This window comes from Podarcis pityusensis, assembly GCF_964106645.2.
Source record: "Podarcis pityusensis genome assembly, chromosome: 12".
NCBI lineage: Eukaryota > Metazoa > Chordata > Lepidosauria > Squamata > Lacertidae > Podarcis > Podarcis pityusensis.
The window spans coordinates 6046644-6071599 of NC_138037.1; the positions used below are offsets into that span (position 1 = coordinate 6046644).

General features: G+C 45.9%; 1 protein-coding gene across 1 annotated transcript in view; it reads right to left on the reverse strand.

The window, feature by feature from the left end:
- Positions 1–24956, reverse strand: part of WNT9A (Wnt family member 9A) — a 60792-nt gene that overhangs the window by 9087 nt on the left and 26749 nt on the right. The window contains exons 2-3 of the mRNA XM_080974247.1: positions 1558–1817; positions 232–494 (exon numbers count right to left, since the gene is read on the reverse strand). Coding sequence (XP_080830373.1) covers positions 232–494; positions 1558–1817 — 523 coding nt within the window. The remainder of the gene's footprint in view (positions 1–231; positions 495–1557; positions 1818–24956) is intronic.

Here is a 24956-nt window from a genome sequence, read left to right on the forward strand (position 1 = left end):
CACAGCAGCAGCAGGAGGCCCCATTAGCTAAAGTGGTGCTTCAGGTTAAGAACAGTTTCAGGTTAAGAACGGATCTCTGGAACGAATTAAGTACGTAACCAGAGGTACCACTGTATATAAATCCAATCATTCAAGAAGAAGAAGAAGAAGAAGAAATAATAATAATAATAATAATAATAATAATAATAATAATAATAACAACTATCGCCTCCATCACTCACACAGCCTCACCTTCATGCCGACTAGGTTGTTGTGGAAGTCCACCCTGGCTCGCAGGTCCTTGTTGGACTTCTTCCCCAGGAATTCTTTGACAAACTTGTTGCTGTACTTGAGGTTGTCGCCGCAGCCACCCCATTGCCAGGCCTCCCGGTTCTCTAGGTCGGGGGCCTCGTCGCAGGTGCATCGCTCCATCCGCCCGGCACTGCAGGCCTTGGCCATGGCATGTGTGAGTCCTGCCGAAGAGATGGCATAAAGGAAGGCTGTCTCCTTGAAACCTGCAAAGGACAATGGCATCGTTACCCAGAGGAGGATGGCACCAGTTAAGCCTACAGAGCTACAAACACACACACACGGGTTTGGGTTTACATCTTTTAAAATCCTCACTGTATATCTCCACCCCCATCGTTCATCCCGGACACTGAGGTCCAGTTCTGAGGACCTTCTGGCATTTCCCTCCCTGCGAGAAGTGAGGTTACAGGGAACCAGGCAGAGGGCCTTCTTGGTCTTGGCACCCTCCCTGTGGAACGCCCTCCCATCAGATGTCAAGGAAATAAACAACTACCTGACTTTTAGAAGACATCTGAAGGCAGCCCTGTTTGGGAAGTTTTTAATGTTTGATCGTGTTTTAAATATTCTGTTGGGAGCTGCCCATAGTGGTTGGGGAGGTCCAGGGTATAAGTAATAAATTATTATTATTATAATCCTTGTGACTCACAGAGTGTGCACGGAAGCATTAGGACAGTGTTTGCTGAAAATGAAATTCCATAAGCTAGAAAAGGCTGACTAATGTAGGTTTTCTAATAACTGAAGGTGAGACATTTATGCACTGTCTAGCTTCTGCCCCCCTCTAAATGGCAGACAAAGCCAGAATCATGAAAAAAGAGTATTCTCCATGCACGCAACAGGAACCAGCTTTTGCTTAGAGTAGCTTCTCCCAATCTTCCTCAACATGGTGAGTCAGGTGATGTCTCCTCAACCCTTTAATCCCCTGCGAGATTAGGGGAGAGGGGAGCTTGTTGCAGCAGGAGAGGGAGACACCCATGATTCCTCACCAGTCAGACTCATCTCTGCCTCTTGGCCACCTTCTCTCCTGCTTCAGCTTCAGCCTCTGATTCCGGACTGCTCTCTACCACAGACTCCCAGCTCACTAAGCCCTGTTGCCTCTGCAGCTTCTGTTACCTCCTCCTCCTAGTCTGTTCCCTCTTCTCCCTTTGACCACTCATTGTCCCACCACCAACCCCCAAGCTGTGAGAGCACTGAGAGCCAGACAGAGATACCTGGAGGGGTCCAGAGGCCCCCCCACTCCCATTCCACTGCCTCCCTCCTCCGACTGCTCACCTCTCTTCAGAAGGCTGGCCCGATAGCGCCCCTCGAGGGTGCAGTTCCACCGCTCAAAGCGGAACTGGTACTGGCACTCAAGGGCGCTCATACTGATGGCCTCCATGAGGGTCTCGGCCACACCGGGATCTCGCCGGCACATCCTCCGCTGCTTCTTCTCTAGTTTCAGGCGGTCACAGACTTTGTAATGGGCCTTGACGGCAGCTTCCTCCATTTCTGAAGTCAGAGGGAGGATGGTCAGGGGTTCATTCCCAGTCAACCTTTGGGGAAGAGAAGAAGGCGACCCACGTCAGTGATCTTGAGGCTCAGACACAACACGGCCTCAAGCAACGACCTGCCATCATGTACGCCATATCCGTGAATGCCAAGGGGTGTGTAATATCACTTCCGCTATTTCCAATGTCCACGGTGTGTGTGTGTGCCATTCCTTAAATAGCCTTAACAGCACCATCCATGCATAAAGAGGAAGGCAGCAGCAGGCTTGTGGAAACTCAGCAGTTTGAGTAAAAATGAACCAAACCCTTGGGAAAACGGGTTTTTAAAAACCCAGTAATAAATAATAATAATTTATTATTTATACCCCGCCCATCTGGCTGGGTTTCCCCAGCCACTCTGGGCGGCTTCCAACAGAACACAACAGAATGCAATAAAGAAGAGAAGTCAAAATGAGAAGAAAGATAAAATTTTGGAGAAAATAAAAGAGAGTGAGAAGAAACAGAGCAAAACCAGGAGATTTTGAGAGAAATAAAATTATATCAAGTACAATATATGGAAATGATAAATCGGGAAATAGAATGGAAAATTAAACAAATGAGACAAAAAACATTTGAATCAGCTAATAAATGTGGGAAATTGCTGGCCTGGCAAATGAAAAAAGGACAAAAATTAAATACTATCACAAACTTAGAAGTGGAAGGAAAGAATATACATAACCCAATTGAGATTAGAAACTGTTTCCAGAGGTACTTTAAACAATTATACACACAAGGGCCACAGAAAGAAATGGACATAGACAAATTTTTGAAGACAAATGGACTACAAAAAATCTCCCAAGAAAGCAAATTAATGTTGAACTATAGAATATCTGAACAGGAAGTAGAAGGTGCCATTCAAAATATGCAATTGGGCAAATCTCCAGGACCGGATGGGCTGACTTCTAGATATTATAGATCTTTGAAAGAGTGGCTATTACAACCTTTGAAGGAAGTCTGTAATGAAATATTGGAAGGGAAAAGGGCACCAGAGTCGTGGAAAGAGGCGTACATTACACTTATACCGAAAACAGAGACTGAAAAGACTCAGCTTAAGAACTACCGCCCTATATCGTTACTTAATGTGGATTACAAAATTTTTGCGGACATTCTGGCCAAGAGATTGAAAAAAGTATTGATGGAAGAGATCCATAAAGACCAAGCGGGCTTTCTCCCAGGAAGACACTTGTCTGATAATTTGAGAAATATAATTGATATTTTGGAAAAACTAGAAGTGAATATAAATACTAAAGCAGTTCTGATATTTGTGGACGCGGAGAAAGCCTTTGACAACATCTCTTGGAGCTTCATGAAGAAGAACCTACAGGGGATGGGGGTAGGCCAAGGTTTTGAAAATGGTATAGGTGCAATATACTCTGAACAAAAGGCTAAATTAATTGTAAATAAGGTGGTGACGGAAGAATTTAAGATAGAAAAAGGGACATGACAGGGGTGCCCAATCTCCCCACTGCTTTTTATATCGGTCCTGGAGGTTCTGCTGAATATGATTAGAAGGGACCGGTTGGTCAAAGGTATACAGGTCGGAGCCAAACAGTACAAACTGAGAGCATTTGCAGATGACTTAGTATTGACGTTACAGGAGCCAGAATCTAGTACTAAAAGGGTTTTAGAACTAATTCAAGAATTTGGTCAACTGGCAGGATTTAAACTGAATAAGTTAAAAACTAAGGTTTTAGAGAAAAATTTAACACCGATTGAAAGAGAGAGGTTTCAGAATGAGACAGGTCTGACTGTGGTTAAGAAAGTGAAATACCTGGGGATTAATATGACAGCCAAAATGGGAACTTATTTAAAGATAATTATGAAAAATGTTGGACGGAAGTGAAAAAAGATTTAGAAATCTGGTCAAATTTGAAGCTTTCACTGTTGGGTCGTATTGCTGTGATAAAAATGAATGTATTGCCTAGAATGCTGTTTTTGTTTCAAACATTGCAAATTGTGGACAGGATGGACTGTTTCAAGAAGTGGCAGAGAGATATTTCTAGATTTGTCTGGCAGGGCAAGAAGCCCAGAATAAAATTTAAGATATTAACTGATGCAAAGGAAAGGGGTGGATTTGCCCTGCCAGACTTTAAACTTTACTATGAATCAGCAGCTTTTTGCTGGTTGAAAGAATGGCTACTTCTTGAAAACACAGACATTTTGGACTTAGAAGGTTTTAACAATGTATTTGGATGGCATGCATATCTGTGGTATGACAAGGTCAAAGCGCATAAAGCATTTAAATACCATATTGTCAGGAAAGCACTGATTAATGTTTGGATAAGATACAAGGATTTATTGGAAAACAAAACTCCAAGGTGGCTGTCACCGATGGAAGCGAAAGCTCTGAAAAGGCTCAATATGGAGGCCAATTGGCCGAAATATTGGGAAATTTTGGAACAAGATGGAGATAGATTGAAACTGCAGAGTTTTGAGAAACTAAAAAATAAAGTGCGAGACTGGCTTCATTATTATCAGATAATGGAGGCATATAATTTGGACAAGAAAATTGGCTTCCAGGTGGAAAAATCAAAATCAGAAACAGAACTGTTAGAACCCAAAACTAAGAATTTGTCAAGAATGTATAACTTGCTGTTGAAATGGAATACTCAGGATGAAACGGTGAAATCTGTTATGATTAAATGGGCACAAGATGTTGGACATAATATTATGTTTGCTGACTGGGAACAGTTATGGACCACAGGTATGAAGTTTACGGCATGTAATGTCCTAAGAGAGAATATTATGAAAATAATATACAGGTGGTACATGACCCCAGTCAAGCTTGCAAAAATCTATCATTTGCCCGACAATAAATGCTGGAAATGTAAAGAAACTGAAGGTACATTCTTTCACCTTTGGTGGACGTGCCCAAGGATTAAGGCCTTCTGGGAAATGATATATAATGAACTGAAAAAGGTATTTAAATATACCTTCTTGAAGAAACCAGAGGCCTTTCTCCTAGGCATAGTCGGCCAATTGGTGCCAAAGAAGGACAGAACTTTTTTTATGTATGCCACAACAGCAGCAAGAATACTCATTGCAAAGTATTGGAAGACACAAGATTTACCCACTGTGGAAGAATGGCAGATGAAGTTGATGGACTATATGGAACTGGCAGAAATGACTGGCAGAATCCGAGACCAGGGAGAAGAGTCGGTGGAAGAAGATTGGAAGAAATTCAAAGATTATCTACAGAAATATTGTAAAATTAATGAATGTTAGAATGATGTAGGATAGTAATTAAGTGGTTTCCAGCTGTAATGCTTTAAGGGAATATGAAAAAAAGGGTTATAAATAGGTAAAAATTTAATATTATTACCTTTAAAGGATTTGCTGAACCAACAGAATGAAGTGGAATACAGAAAAGGGAGGTATGAGGAGGTCCGGGAAATAAGTCAAAGGAAAATAAGTAATGGAAAATCTGTGTGTTTTTAACTATTTTTATTTTGTATTTTTGCCATTTCTTTTTTCTTTTTCTTTTTTTTCTTTTCTCATTTTCATTGTAATATTTTAAAAAATCTTAATAAATATCTTATAAAAAAAAAAACAGAACACTAAAATACAATAACCTATTAAACATTAAAAGCTTCCCTAAACAGGGCTGCCTTCAGATATCTTCTGAAAGTTTGGTAGTTGTTTTTCTCTTTGACATCTGGAGGGAGGGCGTTCCACAGGGCGGGTGCCACCACCGAGAAGGCCCTCTGCCTGGTTCCCTGTAACTTGGCTTCTCTCAGTGAGGGAACCGCCAGAAGGCCCTCGGCGCTGGACCTCAGTGTCCGGGCAGAACGAGTGAGGACTAAGCATCCTTAGCAGGGATGAAAAACCTGATACAAAGGGAGAAGATTAGGGAATGGATCAGAGTGGTTGGACTATTGAATAGCAGCACTCCACACAACAAGAGTTTTGCTGCAACTTTAACGTAACTAAGGTTTTGCATGGCGTGCCCCATTTTCAAAACCAACCTCGTTCAAAATTAAAAGCTGGCTTTCAAGCTTGCATGCCCCTTCTTGCAGTGAAGTCCCAATTGCCCAGTATGAAAGGTCTGCTTCAGCCTTCCCCAAGCTGGTGACCACCCCCACTCCAGAGGTAGTTGGCCATAACATCCCTGGACGTGGGCTGCACTTGCTGGGGCTGATGGGAAATGTAGCAGAAAACATCTGGAGTGAAGCAAGTTGGGTGGTGGGAGAAGCCTGACGAAGCCTCAAACTCATAGTCAAATGCAAGGGTTTAAGGCAGTGGTTCCCAAAGGGGACAGTATTATCCCCTGGGGGAGTGGTGAGATTACCTGGGGGCACTGGAAATGCACATGACCATCAGACTTCGAAAAGCTGGTACCACTGATTAAGTTCCATTTTGTCAACTCAATTAAACTAAGTAGCTATAATTAGATATAATAGATGAGCAATTCCTTGTTACTGTTTTGCATTTTATTTATCTTCCTTAGTAAATTGTGTAAGTTGCTATTATGAACAATGCTCTTTATAGGGTAGAGGGATGAGTTCATGGAACCAAGGGAGCAGTGGCCACAAAAAGATTGGGAAACACTGGTTTTTAAGCTCGCAGTGGCCACAAAAAGATTGGGAAACACTGGTTTTTAAGCTCTCTAAAGCAGGAAGTGCTAAGGAGCCACACATACTGTTATGTACTGAGTTGAAGAGGATCCAAAATGCAGCAGTCTGATTGGTCCTAGAACAATAGGACCCAAAATGCAGCAGTCTGATTGGTCCTAGAACAATAGGATTCAGAATGCAGCAGTCTGATTGGTCCTAGAACAATGCATCAGTATGACTGGTCCGCAGGAGCCACCCAATCCGGCTCCAGATGGAAGTGAATCCACAACCTGATTGGCCTACAGGAGAATCCTGGAATTAGCCAATCACGTGCAGCCCATTGTGTAAATAATGTATATAAAGCAGATACTTTGGGGGAACTTTCATTCCTCCTCACCACTATGAGCTGAATAAAGAGCATGAAATCCACTCTCGACTCAGAGTATATTTCACATACGCAAAAAAGCAACCATATTTCAACCATCTATTCCACCCACAGAGCAGTCCTTTCTGGAGAGCAGCCTGCTAGCTCCCCTCCCCAATATCCCTGTACCTGCAGCCCACCCAGATCCTGACACGGCTTAAGGGCCCAACTAATTTTTGGGAAGGAAGCCTTCGAAAACAAACAAACCAACCCACCAGGAACATGGGTCCCTCCCTGTTCCTTCTCCCAGAGCTGCTTCGCAACACATGGCCCGGCTGTTCTCTCACAAAACGTGCAGCGAAGTGTAGCCAGGACAGTGTTGCCAGTGCCGGGTGACAACATGCTGGATGGGGACCAGGCTGGCACCGGCTGTGGGGGTGGGGGAAAGAGGTGAACACAAGCAGCAGAAACATCTGTTGGAACTGCGACCAGGATTGCTAGCCAATCACCCAAGATCCTGGCTCAGGCTCTCCTCTAACCAGGTGCCAGGGAGGGTGGAAGCTGGAGAGTCAGGAAAAGCTGCCGTAAAGTAGTTTGGGTACTTTTCCCCAGCGCTAAAAAGAGGAAACACACACACAGAGTCACTTCTGGTGCCAGAATTAGGGATTGGCTAAAACTGCCGGGAACTAAGGATGTTGAGCAAGAATCTTGAAGTCATGCTGGATTCTGGTCCTCAAGCGAGGTCTTTGGTTCAATAAAGAGGCTGTGAATAAGCATGTTCACAAAGGAGGTGGGTGGATCACGCCAAAGACCTGTCTAGCCCCGCATCCTGTTTTCACAGCGGCCGACCAGATGCCCCAGTGATAAGCCGGGAAAGCTGGGCCCAAGCCATAGCTGTCAACTTTTCCCTTTTCTTGCGAGGAATCCTATTCGGAATAAGGGGATTTCCCTTAAAAAAAAAGGAAACGTTGACAACTGTGGCCCAAGCACAGGAGCCTTCTCCCCTCCCAGGGTTTCCAGCAACTAGTATTCGGAAGCGGAATGTCTCTGACAACAGAGACAGAACATCGCCATTGTGGCTAGTAGCCATCTAGAGCTTTCTCCTCCACAGATCTGTCCAATCCTCTTCGAAAGCCATCCAAAGTTGGTGACAACCCCTTGTGGAAGGGAGTTCCATAGTTTAACTCTGTGCAGCATGAAGAAGTAGTGTCCGGAATCTTCCAACATTCCGCTTCAATGGGTGGCACCACTGGAGAATATCCACTTTCTCCTGTTCATGCAGAATTTTAATACACGGGTGGTGCTGCAGGGATGCAGGTGGCGCTGTGGGTTAAACCACACAGCCTAGGACTTCCGATCAGAAGGTTGACGGTTCGAATCCCCGCAACCGAGTGAGCTCCTGTTGCTCGGTCCCTGCTCCTGCCAACCTAGCAGTTCAAAAGCACGTCAAAGTGCAAGTAGATAAATAGGTACCACTCCGGCGGGAAGATAAACGGCGTTTCTGTGTGCTGCTCTGGTTCGCCAGAAGCGGCTTAGTCATGCTGGCCACATGACCCGGAAGCTGTACGCCAGCTCCCTCGGCCAATAAAGCGAGATGAGCGCCGCAACCCCAGAGTCGGCCACGACTGGACCTAATGGTCAGGGGTCCCTTTACCTTTATCATGTCCACCTCCCCTTTAGTAGTCACTTCTCCAAACCCCCAAAGCATTGCAGCCTTTCCACATAGGAAAGGTTTTCCTGCGTTAGGTTAATCTGCGCCTTTTTGATCTCTGGGCTAATTTATTGCAAGTAGTTCTGTGCCAACTATCCTGTGGTGCTTGAAAGGGTTCAAACAAGCCCGATAATTCTTAAACACAGCTGAGCCACCATCTGAAACATCAAAACCAAAGATTACTCCCCCTTCAAAAGATAGAGAGAGAGGGAAACACTCTCCATGGTTGTTGTGGACAAAGGTTTTGTGTACATAAGCAGTACGTTTTTGCTATAGGATTTTGATATTTTGTGGCCCAAGGTACTTTCCCTTTTTAGAAAGTGTTCGCAAGGACAGGAATTACAAGCCAGATCCATGCCCAGGGCTTAGGACATTAGTTAGGAGCAGCCTCTGCATGGCACCCATATAATCCCTTAAAACTCTTTTATGCAATTTATGAAAAGGATGGGGGAAAGGTGGGGGGGTCATGTGCGGTCACTGTGTCAAAAGAGACCCAGCTGAGCCCTCCAGCTTTGGCACAAGCTCATCGGAGTCCCCAACTAGAATGCCAAGAGTGGCAGTGTGTCCTGAACGTGCGTCCGACACGCAGCTTGCTTTGGTGTTCCAGGGGATTCAGAAAGACAGAGGTCAGAGGGATTCATAAGGACAAGAGCTGCTCTATCAAAGGGTTGGGAAACCTTTCCCAGCCCAAGGGCCACCTTCCCTTCCAGGCAATGTTCCAAGGGCCACATGCCAGATGTGAGAGGGGCCAGAGGCAAAACTGGGAGGAGCAGCAAGTGTTAATTTACTTAAGCATGCCTGTAGATCTAGGAAGCAATAGGCATCATCAGAGTTCAAGACAAGTAAAACAGTTACTGCAAGATTAGGAGCATCATCCTGCTAGTGTCTTGGAGTTCTGCAGAATTGAGGCAGCCTTCACCGTGGTGGATAGGACAGATAGTAATAAAGGTAAAGGGACCCCTGACCATTAGGTCCAGTCGTGGCCAACTCTGGGGTTGCGGTGCTCATCTCGCTTTATTGGCCAAGGGAGCCGGCGTACAGCTTCCGGGTCATGACTAAGCTGCTTCTGGTGAACCAGAGCAGCACACGGAAACGCCGTTTACCTTCCCGCCGGAGTGGTACCTATTTATCTACTTGCACTTTGAGGTGCTTTTGAACTGCTAGGTGGGCAGGAGCTGGGACCGAGCAATGGGAGCTCACCCCGTTGCGGGGATTCGAACTGCGACCTTCTGATCGGCAAGCCCTAGGCTCTGTGGTTTAGCCCACAGTGCCACCCATGTTGCAAGAGGACCGATAGTAACTGTAGTCAAAAAAACCTGGAAGGCACCATGCTGGCATAAGCCGGAGTGATAGAATTCAAATTTGTGGCATGCACCTATTTAAGAGGGGGAACCAAATTTGTCATTAGGGGCATCTTTTTTTAATCACGCAAGAGATTCTTGGTTGCAGTAATCCAACCGATTAGCATTCCAGCCCTGCCAACAAACTGGAAAGAGAAGACCCAGCTACAGTGAGGGACTTGGCTGTTTTACCCAAAGACGAATCCTGCGTGCGATGCCTCCTAGCTTTGGCCATGTACTCCTAGGAGAACAACAAGAACTGTTGTTACTCAGAGCTGCTGAAAGCTTACTTGATAAATCACTGAAGATAGGAAGGCTCAAGTCCTCATCGCTAGAGGTAGAGGCCAGGCAAGAAGCATCATTTGCCAACAGGAATATAGGAGGCTGCCTTAGACCACTGGGCCCATCAAGCTCAGTAATGTCTACACGGACTGGCAGCAGTTCACCAGGAAATGCCAGGGCTTAACCTTGAGAACTACCGCATGCAAAAAGCAGGTACTCTACCCGTGAGCTACAGCCTTTCCCCAACAGCAGTGGGGACCCGACTGGTTGGGAGGGGGAAAGAGGATAAGACTAGCACTGCTCATAGACACAATGGCTATGTTCTACCTCCATTGCCAGAGGCTGTGTAATAATAATAAATAATAAGAATAAGAATAAGAATAATAAATAAATAAATTTTTATTTATATCCCATCCTCCTCACCTGAAGCCGGGCTCAGAGCGGCTAACAACAATAAAAGTAACACAGCATTCTAAAATCAATTCATTCTAAAATTAATTCAGAATCAAATTCATGGCAACCATTGGGCTAGAGTTCTATGAGGATTACCAAAGGAGGGGGTCAGGTTGTGCCTTGGCCAAAGGCCTGGTGGAACAGCTCTGTCTTGCAGGCCCTGTGGAAAGATGTCAATTCCCATAGGGCCCTAGTCTCTTGTGAAAGGGCGTTCCACCAGATCAGGGCCACGGCCGAAAAAGCCCTGGCTCTGGTTGAGGCCAGCCTAACCTCCCTGTGGCCTGGGACCTCCAAGATGTTTTTGTTTGAAAACCGTAAGGTCCTCCGTGGGACATACAAGAAGAGGCGGTCCCGTAGGTACAAGGGTCCTAGGCCATATAGGGCTTTAAAGGTTAAAACCAGCACCTTAAACCTGACCCTGTACTCCACCGGGAGCCAGTGCAGCTGGTATAGCACCGGGTGAATGTGATCCCGCGGCGAGGTCCCCGTAAGGAGTCTCACCACGACATTCTGCACCTGCTGGAGTTTCTGGGTCAGTCTCAAGGGCAGCCCCACGTAGAGTGAGTTACAATAATCAGTATGCCTCAGTAGGCCAGCTGCTAGGAATCACAAGAGGGGAGAGTGTTGTTGCACTGAGGTCCCGCTTGCAAGCTTCACATAGGTATCTGGTTTGGCCACCTTGAGAACTGGGTGCTGGACTAGATGGGCAGGGTTCTCTCCATGTTCTCAGGAGGTCCAGGCCTGCCACAGCCCCCTTACAAAAGCTGCTCCTCACGGTGCCAGGAAGCAGCAGTCATGGATCTCAGAGATGCTCAAGGTCTGCCTCTTTTACCTCCTTTGTGCTGGGACATGAAATTCAGAGTCTGCTCTCCTCAACAAGTCTTTTGGGTTTAGGATGGGAACTCAAGATACAGGACGATTCCACCCCCCTCACTTGCAGATATCAAAAGAATGCTTCCCCAATTACACACGAGTTTTGATGTGCCAAGTCCCACCCAAAAACATCAAAGAGCAAAAACACCCATTTAACAGCCAGCTGGCCTGACAGGCCTGATGAGATGCTGAGGAAATATTGCATTCCTGTCCCAAACCTCCCATTCTGGAGGAGTCTTCCGAAAGAGTAAGCTTTAAGAAAATCCATAGAAGAACAACTTGGCCCACATTCACACCACACATCTAAAGCACTATGGTACCACTTTAAACAGTCTTTGTTTCCCCCAAAGTATCCTGGGAGCTGAAGTTTGTTAAGGGTGCTGTGAGTTGTTAGGTGAGCCCTGTTCCCCTACCCAGAGCGATTTAACCATCAATCTTCCTAGGGAACTCTGGGAATTGTAGCTCTGGGAGGTGACCGGTGGAGGTCTCCAAACAGATCCCTTAAACAGTAACTCCCAGAATACCAAGTGGTATGACAGCACTTTAAATGTATGGTATGAACATGGTCTTGGTTTAAGACCACAACCTGTCCCACCATGCGCCACTCGTTGAAACAGGCCAACATAGGGATCTTCTCAGCATTAAACAGAGAAGTGACACAACAACTGGGCTGGGGATCCTGGCGCCCCTCCAGGTGTTGTCGAGCTACAACTATCGTATTTAATAAATCTTTATTGATTTGAATTAAAAAATATAAAAACGCAATGACATTTAATACAGACACAAAGGAAGAAAATAAGAAAAAATAATACTATACGTTTCATATATGTAAATGCCATATCATATTTACAAACTCACAAAAAAGAACAAAAACATTACTGTGAATTAACTAAAAAAGATTTCCACATATTTTCATTTACATTATCTATTCTTTCCTTTATAATGCACAGTCTCAAATTAACTTAATCATTTCCTTATGTCCAAACATAGTATCATTTCCACCTTTTATTTACAAGATTCACTCTAGTTCTGCCAGTAGATTCTTATTCTTACAATAATTTTTAAAGTATTCTTTATATACATTCTGTTTTGATTGCTCTCTTACTCTCCCTGTCATCTTTGCTAGCTGTAGATATTCTATCCTTAGGGATTGCCACACTGCTATTGTAGGTATTGCTTCATTTTTCCAGTTCCTTGCCACTAATATTCTGGCTGCCATCGTTGCATACACGAACATATTGCCAATAGAAATACGAGCTACAACTATCAACACCCCTAATCATTGGCCATGCTGCCTGGGGACGATGGGAGCTGGGAGCCAGCATCGCAAGCCTACCATGGGCTGGTCATGCGACGGTGGGGAGGGGGAGAGAAAGAAGAAAGAGTTCTCTAGGCTGCAAAATGACTTGCAGTATCAATGGAATGTACACAGAGCGGAGAAGGCTGGAATTTCTTACTCTTCATCTCAGGTATCTCCCCTCGCCCCACTTTGCTTCGGCTTTTTGGCACTGCGCTTGCCAAGATTTATTCCTTCCCTCCCACGACTAATGACTTGCTAGATCCATGCAAACCACCTCCAAGATTCTTTGCAGCAACATAGATACTGTTAATTCCCCCCCCCCATTGGATGTGGGCCAGTAAACTGAATCTGAATCCTGAAAAGACAGAGGCATTATGTGTCCCAAGTTCCCACATCTGGGAGGTGGGGAGCCAGGCTGCTCTCGATGGGGTTGTTCTTCCTCGCAAGGAGCTAGGCCTGCAGCTCACGGGCGATCATGGGTTCAACACAGTCACCGGAGGCTCAGGTGGCCTCGGTGGGGACTGCCTTTCTCCCGCTCCAGTTGGTTTGCCGGCGACAGCCCCTTGTATGCCCCATGCTGTAGCAACTTCCAGATTGTATTGGATTGTTAAACCACAGAGCCTAGGGCTCGCCGATCAGAAGGTCGGCGGTTCGAATCCCTGCGACTGGGTGAGCTCCCGTTGCTCGGTCCCTGCTCCTGCCAACCTAGCAGTTCAAAAGCACGTCAAAGTGCAAGTAGATAAATAGGTACCGCTCCGGCGGGAAGGTAAACAGCGTTTCCGTGCGCTGCTCTGGTTCACCAGAAGAAGCTTAGTCATGCTGGCCACATGACCCGAAAGCTGTACGCCGGCTCCCTCGGCCAATAAAGCAAGATGAGCGCCGCAACCCCAGAGTCGTCCACGACTGGACCTAATGGTCAGGGGTCCCGTTACCTTTACCTTTACTCTACATGGGGCTGCCCTTGAAGATGACTTCAACTGGTCCAAAATGCAGCCTTCCAGATTACTGGCTGGTTTCCATTTATATCTCATATAGTCCCCCTTTTAAAACAGCTGCGCTGTTTGCCAGTTCGTTTCTGAGCCCAATTCAAGGTGCTCACATTAGTGTTTGAAGCCCGAAACGACCCACATACCTGACAAATGCCTCCTTCACTGGTTATTCAGAAGCTCAAGGTGTGTGCAGCCAGGGAGAGGGCATTATCTGTGGCTGGACCTGAGCAGAAGGACTCCCTGCCCACAGAGGTGTGTCTGGGAGCTTTGTTATATGGCTTTCAGCAAATGCGGAAGACCCACGTCTTTACCAGGGCTTTTTACAACCCGCCTTATTTCTGCAATTACAACCTGTTCCAAACTTTTTTTAACATTGTGTTTGAGTTGTTGTAACAGGCCCTGGGACCTTGGAGTGAAGGGCAGGTAATAACTTACAAACAACAACAACAATCCTTCAACCTAAACATAACCCATTTGATATTAAGCGTTTCAACTAAGAGGGTCAACACTAGGATCAGAGGGTGGTGGAGACAACTAGCCCACAAAGTCGGTTTACCTGCTTGTTCTCCATCTGCTTAAAACACTATCATGCCACTTTAACCAGAAATGGTTTCACCCAATGAATCGAGGGAGCGGTAGTTTAAGGGTGCTGGGAGTTGGTCCCCTCACAAAGCAACAATTTCCAGAGTTCCCCGGAAAGGAGGATAGGTTATTAAACCCCTCCAGGAATGGTAGCTCTGTGAGGGGGTTTCCTAACCGTGACTGGTTAAAGTGGCAATGGTACTGTTTTAAACGTATTGTACAGATGGGGCCTCTGTTACTATATTACAGTTAAAGCCTGGAGAAAAACTGGATTCTAGAGATTTCGCAATCTACCTATTCCTCCCGCTGAAAGAAAAATACTTCCTTTATTCGCCCAGCCCCTGACTACAATGTATCATCTTGAGTACCACAAAAGGTAGAGGTACCTATTTCAAGTATGTGTTTTTAGAGATATGCATTTTCCCCCAACTGATAATTTTTTAGTGCTTGACATCAACAGTTGATGCCAATACATCCAATAATTAAGCCTAACAGATGGTGACAGCAGTCACAAAATTAAAAGATTCCTGCTTCTTGGGAGAAAAGCAATAAAAAACCTAGACAGCATCTTAAAAAGCAGAGACATCACCTTGCCAACAAAGGTCTGTATAGTTAAAGCTATGGTTTTCCCAGTAGTGATGTATGGAAGTGAGAGCTGGACCATAAAGAAGGCTGATTGCTGAAGAATGGATGCTTTTGAATTATGGTGCTGGAGGAGACTCTTGAGAGTCCCATGGACTGCAAGAAGATCAAACCTCTCCATTCTGAAGGACATCAGCCCTGAGTGCTCACTGGAAGGACAGATCCTGAAGCTGAGGCTCCAGTACTTTGGCCACCTCATGAGAAGAGAAGACTCCCTGGAAAAGACCCTGATGCTGGGAAAGATGGAGGGCACAAGGAGAAGGGGACGACAGAGGACGAGATGGTGGGACAGTGTTCTCGAAGCTACCAGCATGAGTTTGACCAAACTGCGGGAGGCAGTGGAGGACAGAAGTGCCTGGCATGCTCTGGTCCATGGGGTCACGAAGAGTTGGACACGACTAAACAACGGAGAGAAGAAATGCCATGGTACATCTGCATCAGCACAACCAACCTGCCCCAGCTGCAACAAAACATCTCTCTCCCATATCGGTCTCTGCAGCCAAAGCAGCGCTGTAACTCTCCTGTGGTTGGACTTCACCCCTGAAGGCACACTCCTCCATTGTCTCCTGAGACAGATGGATGCCAGCAACTGGGAATCTACAGTTCAAATAAGCAAGAGTATCAGAACTACAAGTTTCCTGAAAAACAGCTCCCCCCCCCCCCACTACTCTGCAGAAGCTCTGAATCATATTTAAGCAGAGCAGATGAATGTTGCTATATCGAAATCTCTGCATATAAATGTGCCCTGTGATCTGGCAGCCCCTATGGAAGTAAAGCAGGGTCACTCTCATAACATGCCACAAGGAGCCATTACCACAGCAGAGTGCTGGGATCTGGAAGTGGGGTGAGCCAGTGCAGGTTTCACAGAGAGTAGCCAGGAGGTAGGGATGGCCACTGACTCGGATGGCTCAAACGATGATTAGACAAATGCATGGCACGAGAGTCTAACTGTGGCTCCTAACCACTGGTACCTTCCCCTGTTGGAAGCAGGATGCTGGGGCGAATGGAGGATGAAATTGATGGACTATGCAGAATTGGATAAACTAACCAGAAGAATTCGAAACCTGCAGGACCAGAGATTCACAGAAGACTGGTGTAAATTTACGGACTATTTGAAAAGTAATTGTGATGACCAGATTACGTTTGTAGGTTTGCAAGAAGTTTTGTGAGGTAAATTATTTGAATTATCGCAAAAATGGTTAAAGAGGTGGATTGTGAGTTAAGATAATTAAAGGCAATAGGAATTTAAGAAATGCAGAAGAAATGATAAAAATGGTGGATCATCAGAGGTGCTGATGGAAGTCCAAAAAGATTGTATAACATGTGAAGTTCTGTGGAATGTATAATAATTGGTATGTTGAAATTAATAAAAATTATAGAGAGAGAGAGAGAGAGAGGAAACAGGATGCTGAGGCTTCCAAGCAGGGAGGGAGCCGCTGTTGCCCTCAGGTCCAGCTTATGAGCTTCTTCCAAGAGGCATCTGGTTGGACATTGGAAGCAGAATGCTGGACTAGATGGGCCTTTAACCTGGGGCAGAAGTTGGGCTCGTCTGACGTTCTCTCCTGCCTTAAGGACAGCTTTCCTGCAACACCCGTCACGGGCCATGTGTGCGTGTCCGTCTCCGATCACTCCTGCCAGTGCCAAACAATACACACACAGCTGACTTTCGTAATCAGCCACCCATTTGCCTCCCTAACACGGCCAGCCTTTTGTTCGGTCTCACCTCCTAAATTTAAAACAGTTCCATGATGGACAGGCCGTCGTGCTACAGGCTGCCACCAGCCCCAATAAGCACGGTCAAGGTTTGCCGCTTATGTGTCTGAGTCGGAAACAGGCCACTGCAGACAGACAAAATGGGCAAAAGGGAGGGATTCGCCCACCAACACCCCAGCTGGAAAACTAGACGCCAAGATATATGGGGAGAAGGGAAGGAGAAGCATTTGGTGCTTATTCAAATGCTGTTTCTTGGGCTAGTTCTGCTAAGGAAGACACCATGCATGGGGGAGCTGAGGCTCCAGAAGCCCAGATGTTTGACGGACTACAGCTCCCATTATCCTTGACTACTGACCACACTGGCTGGGGCTGATGGGAATTGGAGTCCATCAAGACTTGGAGGGCATGGGGTCAGCTACCACTGCAAGACATGATCCTTGATGACATAAAGCAGGAAAGGGCCGCATTCCCTTCTAGGCAACCCTCCAGGGGCCACCTGCCGGTGGTGGGTGGGGCTAGAGGCAAAAGTGGGTGGAGCAATGGATGCAAATTTGTCCTTTGCACAGTAGCTTCTCCACACATTCACACGCCTTTTTCCATCCAGCCGAGAGGCATCCATCAGAGTTTCAAAGACACATTCCAATCAGGGGAAAACAGTCAAGGAAGGAGAGAAGGAGGACCAGTGAGGGGTGTGGCTTAGGGAGAGTTCCAAGGGCCAGACAGAGAGCTGTGGAGGGCCACACCTGGCCCCCAGCCTTGAGGTTTCCCAGGACAAAGGAAAACGAACCATTTTTACTCCATGGCAAAGCAGAGTCCACAGCAGAGTTTGGCATGCCAAGAATTCTCTGGTTCAAACTGCCGGCACCTTCAGGCAGTGGAACAGGAAAATGCATCTCTGTAGTGAGACACTGTAGAACCCATCGGGACAAACAGTCCTGGGTTCAAAAAGTCTAAATTTGTTAAGGCCACCTCACAAGGACAAATCTGCGTTGTGAAGGGAAAGAAAGCACTGCTCATACAAGATACTTTTGCTGGTAGATTTCTGGACTGAATGCCTACAGCACTAACTATGCACTTCCTTCCTGGACAACAGCATGGTGCAGTGGTTAGAGTGTCAGACTAGGACCTGGGAGATCAGGGTGCAAATCCCCAGCTTTCCAGGGAACTCCCTGAGTGATCTGGGGCCAGTCCCTCACTCTTTGCCTAACCTACCTCTCACTGGGCTGTTGTGGGAAGACGGAGAGTGTTGCACACCACCTTACGAGAAAGGTGGGATATGGAGGCAATTAAGGAATAAGATGCACAGAAAATGTGGTTTGGCTAGGAAGGGCTCCCACGGGAGTGTTGCATGAATGCAGCCTCCTCTGCCATCATCACTTCTTCCTCCCCCTCTCCTGGTTTCCTTTATCTCAGAAAAACTAAGCCAACTTAGCTGCAAAGCTGCCAGAATTTGATTCTCATTAGAGCTGTGCAGAAATCCGTCCTCTCAATTTCTCCAGAGTTTCCTTCCCCCTGTGAAAAGAAGCTTCCATTTTTCTGCCTCGTTCTTAGGGTGCTTTAAAAAAAACTCACCGGCTACGGGAGTTCGAGCTTCCCTTATCCCACCAACCCTAATTTTAGCATTCCATTAACTGACACATCACGTTTAAGCCTCAAGGCAATTTGCATGCATGCGGCAAAAACAACTAAAAGGAGGGTTTTGCAAACACAAGGAAAAAACACCCAAGGCAAAGAGACCAATAGAATCATGGAGTTGGAAAGAACCCTGAGGATCATTTACTGTAGTCCAACCCCCTTCAGTTTGTTTCCAGAAAGTACATATAGTGGGGAGGGGCTGTCTTCCATCAGTAGAGATGCTGTTCCACAAAAGCAGGGGCAGCCACACAGAAGGCTCTGCTCTGAGTTGCCATAGAGCTGGCTCCTGGTATTTTAGTGATTTCTAGGAAATTCTGGTGCAGAATGCAAGCTAAACATGATCCAGTGAGAGGTGGATGAGAGTGGGGCGTATGTTTTTCTTTCCAGTAAATATTACCAAATATTATTTCCCAATATTTTTTCCCTGGCTGCCCGCACTTCCTGATTTTAAAAAGTCCCTTGGGAAGAGTTAAGTACAGAAGAGCCTGGCTGCCACTATGACCACTGAAATGGAATTTCTGTTGCCCATTATCCGTGAAGCCAGTGTAACGTATGGAAAAAGTATTGTCTGACCACAAAACTGGTAAGAACCAGTTTAAAGGTAAAGGGACCCCTGACCATTAGGGTCCAGTCATGGCAGACTCTGGGGTTGCGGCACTCATCTCACTTTATTGGCCGAGGGAGCCGGCATGCAGTTTCCAGGTCATGTGGCCAGCATGACTAAGCCACTTCTGGAGAACCAGTGCAGCACACGGAAATGCCGTTTACCTTCCTGCCAGAGCAGTACCTATTTATCTACTTGCACTTTGACGTGCTTTTGAACTGCTAGGTGGGCAGGAGCTGGGACCGAACAACGGGAGCTCACCCCGCCGCAGGGATTTGAACCACTGACCTTCTGATCGCCAAGCCCTAGACTCTGGTTTAGACGACAGCTCCACCCACGTCCAAGAACCAGTTTAGAAGGACCCTAATATTGACTGTCAAGGTGGAAATGACTCCAGATACAGTACAAGGGGGGCTCTGTGTGTATAGTAAAGAAAAATGGGTTGAGCAAGCATTTCCAAGGACTGTGGTTGGATGAGAGGTGGTGGGGTGATGGGGTGGCACAAAGTGACTGGGAAGAGACTGAAACAGCCAAGATGATGTATGTTTTCCTATATGGTGTGTTCAATAATGGAATGCTCCCAGAGAATTATGGACTCTGTTGTGTAACGCATTACTGAATAAACTCTGACCAACTGGTGTGAGCTGCCTCTGTACTTGAATCTGTATGAGAAATTTATCCCATACTTGGACTATATGGAATCGGCGGAAATGACTGGTAGAATCCGTGACCAGGGAGAAGAGTCGATGGAGGAAGATTGGAAGAAATTCAAAGACTATCTTCAGAAACATTGCAAAATTAAAGAATGTTAGAGTGATGTTGGACTGAAAATAAGCGGTTTCCAGCTGTACAGGTTAAAGTTAAGGATAGACTAAGATTAAAGATTAGGATTAAAGATGTTTAAAGAAATGGAAATTTGATATTAAGAGGAAAAATTTTAACGTTATATGATACTAAGACCAAAGATCAGGTTTAAAGAAGTTGAAGTTATATATTTCAATATCTTATTAAAGCTAAAGATTGGGATTAAAAAAGTGGAAAAGAAATTGCTGGACAAACAATTTGGATTGGAATACAAAAGAGGGAGGTATGAGGAAGTCCAGAAAATAAGAAACTAAAAAACGGAAATGGAAAAGAGATATTGTTTTTAATTGTTATGTTTTTTGTTCTTTTATTGTTGAATCTTGCTTTTTGTGTGTGTGTGTTTGCTATATGTATTGTGTATGTTTTTCTTTTCTTTCTTTGTTGTTTAAAACTTTAATAAAAATTATTTATAAAAAAAAATGAAATTTATCCCATACCACCTAGATGCCTGTGGGAAATGAGTTAGCTCAGGAAGTCTTCCCTTGGGATTTAATCAAAGCAGGGGCACCCAGGAACAGTGCCGGGTTTACGTATAAGCTAAACAAGCTATAAGCTTAGGACCCCATTCTCTTGGGGGGACCCAAAAGAATTAAAGGGGGGGAAAACTGGATGTACATTTCCAAAATACAAGATAAAAAATAAAATAAAACCTACATACACCAACAGTGTTTCATGTTGCGTAGGCTCCTATGATGTAAGTCAGGGCCCCCACCTGCTAGCCTGCTCCCTAAAATATCACTGGCTTGCTCATTTCTATATATAGGGTGCCTACATTCTGCATGGCAACATGTGCAAATGGCTTTAGATACCTATTAGGTCCATAAATTACCATACTTTTAAAGCCCTAAACGGCCTCGGTCCTGTATACCTGAAGGAGCGTCTCCACCCCCATCATCCAGCCCGGACACTGAGGTCCAGCTCCGAGGGCCTTCTGGCGGTTCCCTCATTGCGAGAAGTGAGGTTACAAGGAAGCAGACAGAGGGCCTTCTCGGTGGTGGCACCCGCTATCCTATAAGCAGCTATCCTATTTTTTAAAGACATCTGAAGGCAGCCCTGTTTAGGGAAGTTTTTAATATTTAATGCTGTATTGGGATATTTAACACTCAATTGGGAGCCTCCCAGAGTGGCTGGGGAAACTCAGCCAGATGGGCGGGGGATAAATAATAATTTTTTAAAAAATTATTATTATACTGCACATATTCAACACAAAAAACAGTGATAATTTGTTGTTGACAATGGACAGCTGGACATATAAAGGGCCCCATTACATTCAGTAGCTTAGGGCCTCATCAAACCTAAATCTGGCCCTGCCCGGAAAACTGCAAAGCGCAGGTGGCTGGTGATGAGATTTTGCAGCATGGGAAGGAAAAAAAAAACTTAAGAAGTACAATGACACCCTTGCACCACCACCCCATGAGAAAGCTCCTCTCCCCTTGGTAATTTTTGAAGGCAATGCCTTTTGCTCATTTATCAAGGGAGAACAATCAAAAACCATAGGGTAAAATTCTGGCACAGCACTGGTTATCGTAAACAGGATTTCTTGCATAAGCCATAGGTGAATGAGAGCCTCGCTCCCTGTTAGCATTACACACCACTGGGTCAATCTTCTGTGTTAGCTGTTAAATATATATTGGCTAAAACATATAGCTGCATAACGGAGCAAAGCAGCACAATACACAATAACTTTTTGTGTAAAAACGGCCGATGTGCGCTGCGTGAGGACTTCGGCACTTGAAGTCAGGGCTCAGGGGCAAATTCAAAGGGGCTCGTGTTCAGCGAGAGAAACCACTGAGCACTTTGGGCATGGGCATGATTTTGTTTGCACCACCAAGGGAGGGAGGCCGGTGGAAAAAGTGTTGGCACCTTGCTTGCCAGAGATAGCACTTTGTTTGCACCTGCAATGCTGGAACAGCTGCACATCGGATCAAGGGCAAACATGGACTCCATTGCCAACAGCCTGATCAATGGTGGGTATCCCACTGAAAGGCCAACATCTAGTGCATCTTTAAGTGGGACAGGCTGAACACACCTCCAGTTGACTCCACGTAATTGGCCAAAAGACGCCTGCTTCTTGGGAGAAAAGCGATGACAAACCTAGACAGCATCTTCAAAAGCAGAGACATCACCTTGCCGACAAAGGTCCGTATAGTTAAAGCTATGGTTTTCCCAGTAGTGATGTATGGAAGTGAGAGCTTGACCAAAAAGAAGATGTATGGAAGTGAGAGCTTGACCATTAAATGGATGCTTTTGAATTCTGGTGCTGGAGGAGACTCTGGAGAGTCCCATGGACTGCAATAAGATCAAACCTCTCCATTCTGAAGGAAATCAGCCCTGAGTGCTCACTGGAAGGTCAGATTCTGAAGCTGAGGCTCCAATACTTTGGCCGCCTCATGAGAAGAGAAGACTCCCTGGAAAAGACTCTGATGTTGGAGAAGGGGACGACAGAGGACGAGATGGTTGGATAGTGTTCTCGAAGCTACCACAGCATGAGTTTGACCAAACTGCAGGAGGCAGTGGAAGACAGGAGTGCCTGGCGTGCTCTGGTCCAGGAGGTCACGAAAAGTCGTACACGAATAAACGACTAAACAACAACAATTGGCCAAAATACACACAACATTAAATGCGTCTTAGCATTTTAACATGTACTTTTAAAAATGCATCCACTGAAAGGGCAATGATAAATTGAGACCACAGCATGCTGGTGGCAGGGCAGAGTTGGGGGTGGGTAGGTGTTAAACTGGCTACAGTTCAAAGGGAAATCCCTCTACTGAAGCAGTTTGCTTTGGGGGTGGGGAACCCCACACAGCTACCCCTGGGGGTTTCCTCCCAAGGCAAATAGCACCTTTGGAGGAGCAATTTGTCATCCGAGCTGCAGCAGACTGGGATCTTTGCCTTCTAGAACTTAAAACCACTCCTCAGCAAGTGTTGAGAAACGCTGGAAACCAGAACACTGGCCAGGGCAGGCTTTGCTTTCTGAAGGTGGCTTGCCTCTTGATTAAACGGGGATTTGCAACACCCAAGGCAGAGGTGTGAAAAGTTAACCATTTCACCTCCGCCTGTTCTCATGACCTCCCAAGATCAGGACAGTCCAGCGACATAACGCTCTAACTTTGGGATCGGGTTTGCAGTCCTGCCGTTCCGACAGCTGAAGGCAGCACATGCCGTCCCGATCAGCAGGCAGATTCATGACACGAGATCTTTGTCTTTGCATAAGGAAGCCTGAGGATTGGCAAGCAATTGTAGCAGTAAGACAACTCGCCCTCCCAGCTGGACATGAATAGAGAGGAACCCAGACCAAATACTATGTGTGTTAAAGGTAAAGGTAAAGGGACCCCTGACCATTAGGTCCAGTCGTGGCCGACTCGGGGGTTGTGGCGTTCATCTCGCTTTATTGACCAAGGGAGTGGGCGTAAAGCTTCTGGGTCATGTGGCCAGCATGACTAAGCCACTTCCGGCGAACCAGAGCAACACACGGAAACACCATTTACCTTCCCGCTGGAGCGGTACCTATTTATCTACTTGCACTTTGACGTGCTTTCGAACTGCTAGGTTGGCAGGAGCAGGGACTGAGCAATGGTAGCTCACCCCGTCGTGGGGATTCGAACCGCCGACCTTCTGATTGGCAAGCCCTAGGCTCTGTGCTTTAACCCACAGCGCCCCCCGTGTCCCTTACTATGTGCGTTACAGGAGACCTATCAATGGTCGCAATTCACATGCCACAGGATCAGGCAGAACTGTTTCCTGGTCCCACATATGCTGATCAGATAAAACATTTAGCAAAGGAAAAAAGAAAGGAAAGAAACAGACTGTTTTGGTGACCAAACCAACCTTCCTTTGCCCCTCAACCCAGCAATATTTTTAAAAAGTGGCAAAGCACTTCAATCCGATTAAGCTGTGTTCAAACTGCAGTAATTGGGAGCAATCTAGTTATGTAAAGGGCTCCCCCACAGGGTGCCATGAGGGTTTCCTACCCACCTAAAAATAGATCCAAGATTTAGGCAGAACTTACCATCCTGATTTAGACTGACCCAAATACAAGCCATAAAGCAGCATGCATTGTACAGTGAACTGGAAGGGAATGAGAGGAGAGAGAGAGAGAGAGAGAGAGAGAGAGAGAGAGAGGGAGGGAGGGAGGGAGACCATGATCGCAGGAGCAAAAGCCTATCCCATTTCCAAAGCCTGTTAAGTACCCAGGTCCAGAGATTATGGGTGAGGGAGAAATTTGATTCAGTTTGCACTTTACAGTGGTACCTCGGGTTACAGACACTTCAGGTTACAGACGCTTCAGGTTACAGACTCCACTAACCCAGAAATAGTACCTCAGGTTAAGAACTTTGCTTCAGGATGAGAACAGAAATTGTGTGGCGGCGGCAGGAGACCCCATTAGCTAAAGTGGTACCTCAGGTTAAGAACAGTTTCAGGTTGAGAATGGACCTCCAGAACGAATTAAGTTCTTAACTGGAGGTATCACTATACTGAAAACCTAATTCACGCTTCCCGAAAACCATATCCGAACCAGAGGGCAGCTAAGTTTCTTCTTAACAATTTAAATGGCTTATTTTAACAGGTATGTGGTGGCATCGGAGAAAAAGGAGAAGGAAATAACCAAGAACAATGAAGCAACCAAAGGGCATGAGTACAGCAAGTATACATAAAAGCAACAGAGCTGTGCAGAGTTTGGAACAATAGGAGTGTAAAACATAATCACAGCATTGTAGAGTTGGAAGGGACCATGAGGGTCATCTAGTCCAACCCCCAGTAACACAGGAATCTTCTGTCCAATGTGGGGTTCGGACCATGTTCCTAAGATTAAGAGTCTCATGCTCTACCGACTGAGCTAGGAAGGCATATGTCCATAACAAGGCTAGCACAGGATTAAAACATTTCCCAAGATACGTATGGAAAAGGCAAGCAGCCAGGGTAAAAGTTAGAGGCATTTCCAGACAAACTCATGCTCAGCAGGGACCATATTAAGATGTGGGCAATGGTAAAGCAGAGACATCACCATTCCAACAAAGGTCTGTATAGATAAAGCTATGGTTTTCCCAGTAGTGATGTATGGAAGTGAGAGCTGGACCATAAAGAAGGCTGATCGCCGAAGAATGGATGCTTTTGAATTGTGGTGCTGGAGAAGACTCTTGAGAGTCCCATGGACTGCAAGAAGATCAAACCAATCCATTCTGAAGGAAATCAGCCCTGAGTGCTCACTGGAAGGACAGATCGTGAAGCTGAGGCTCCAA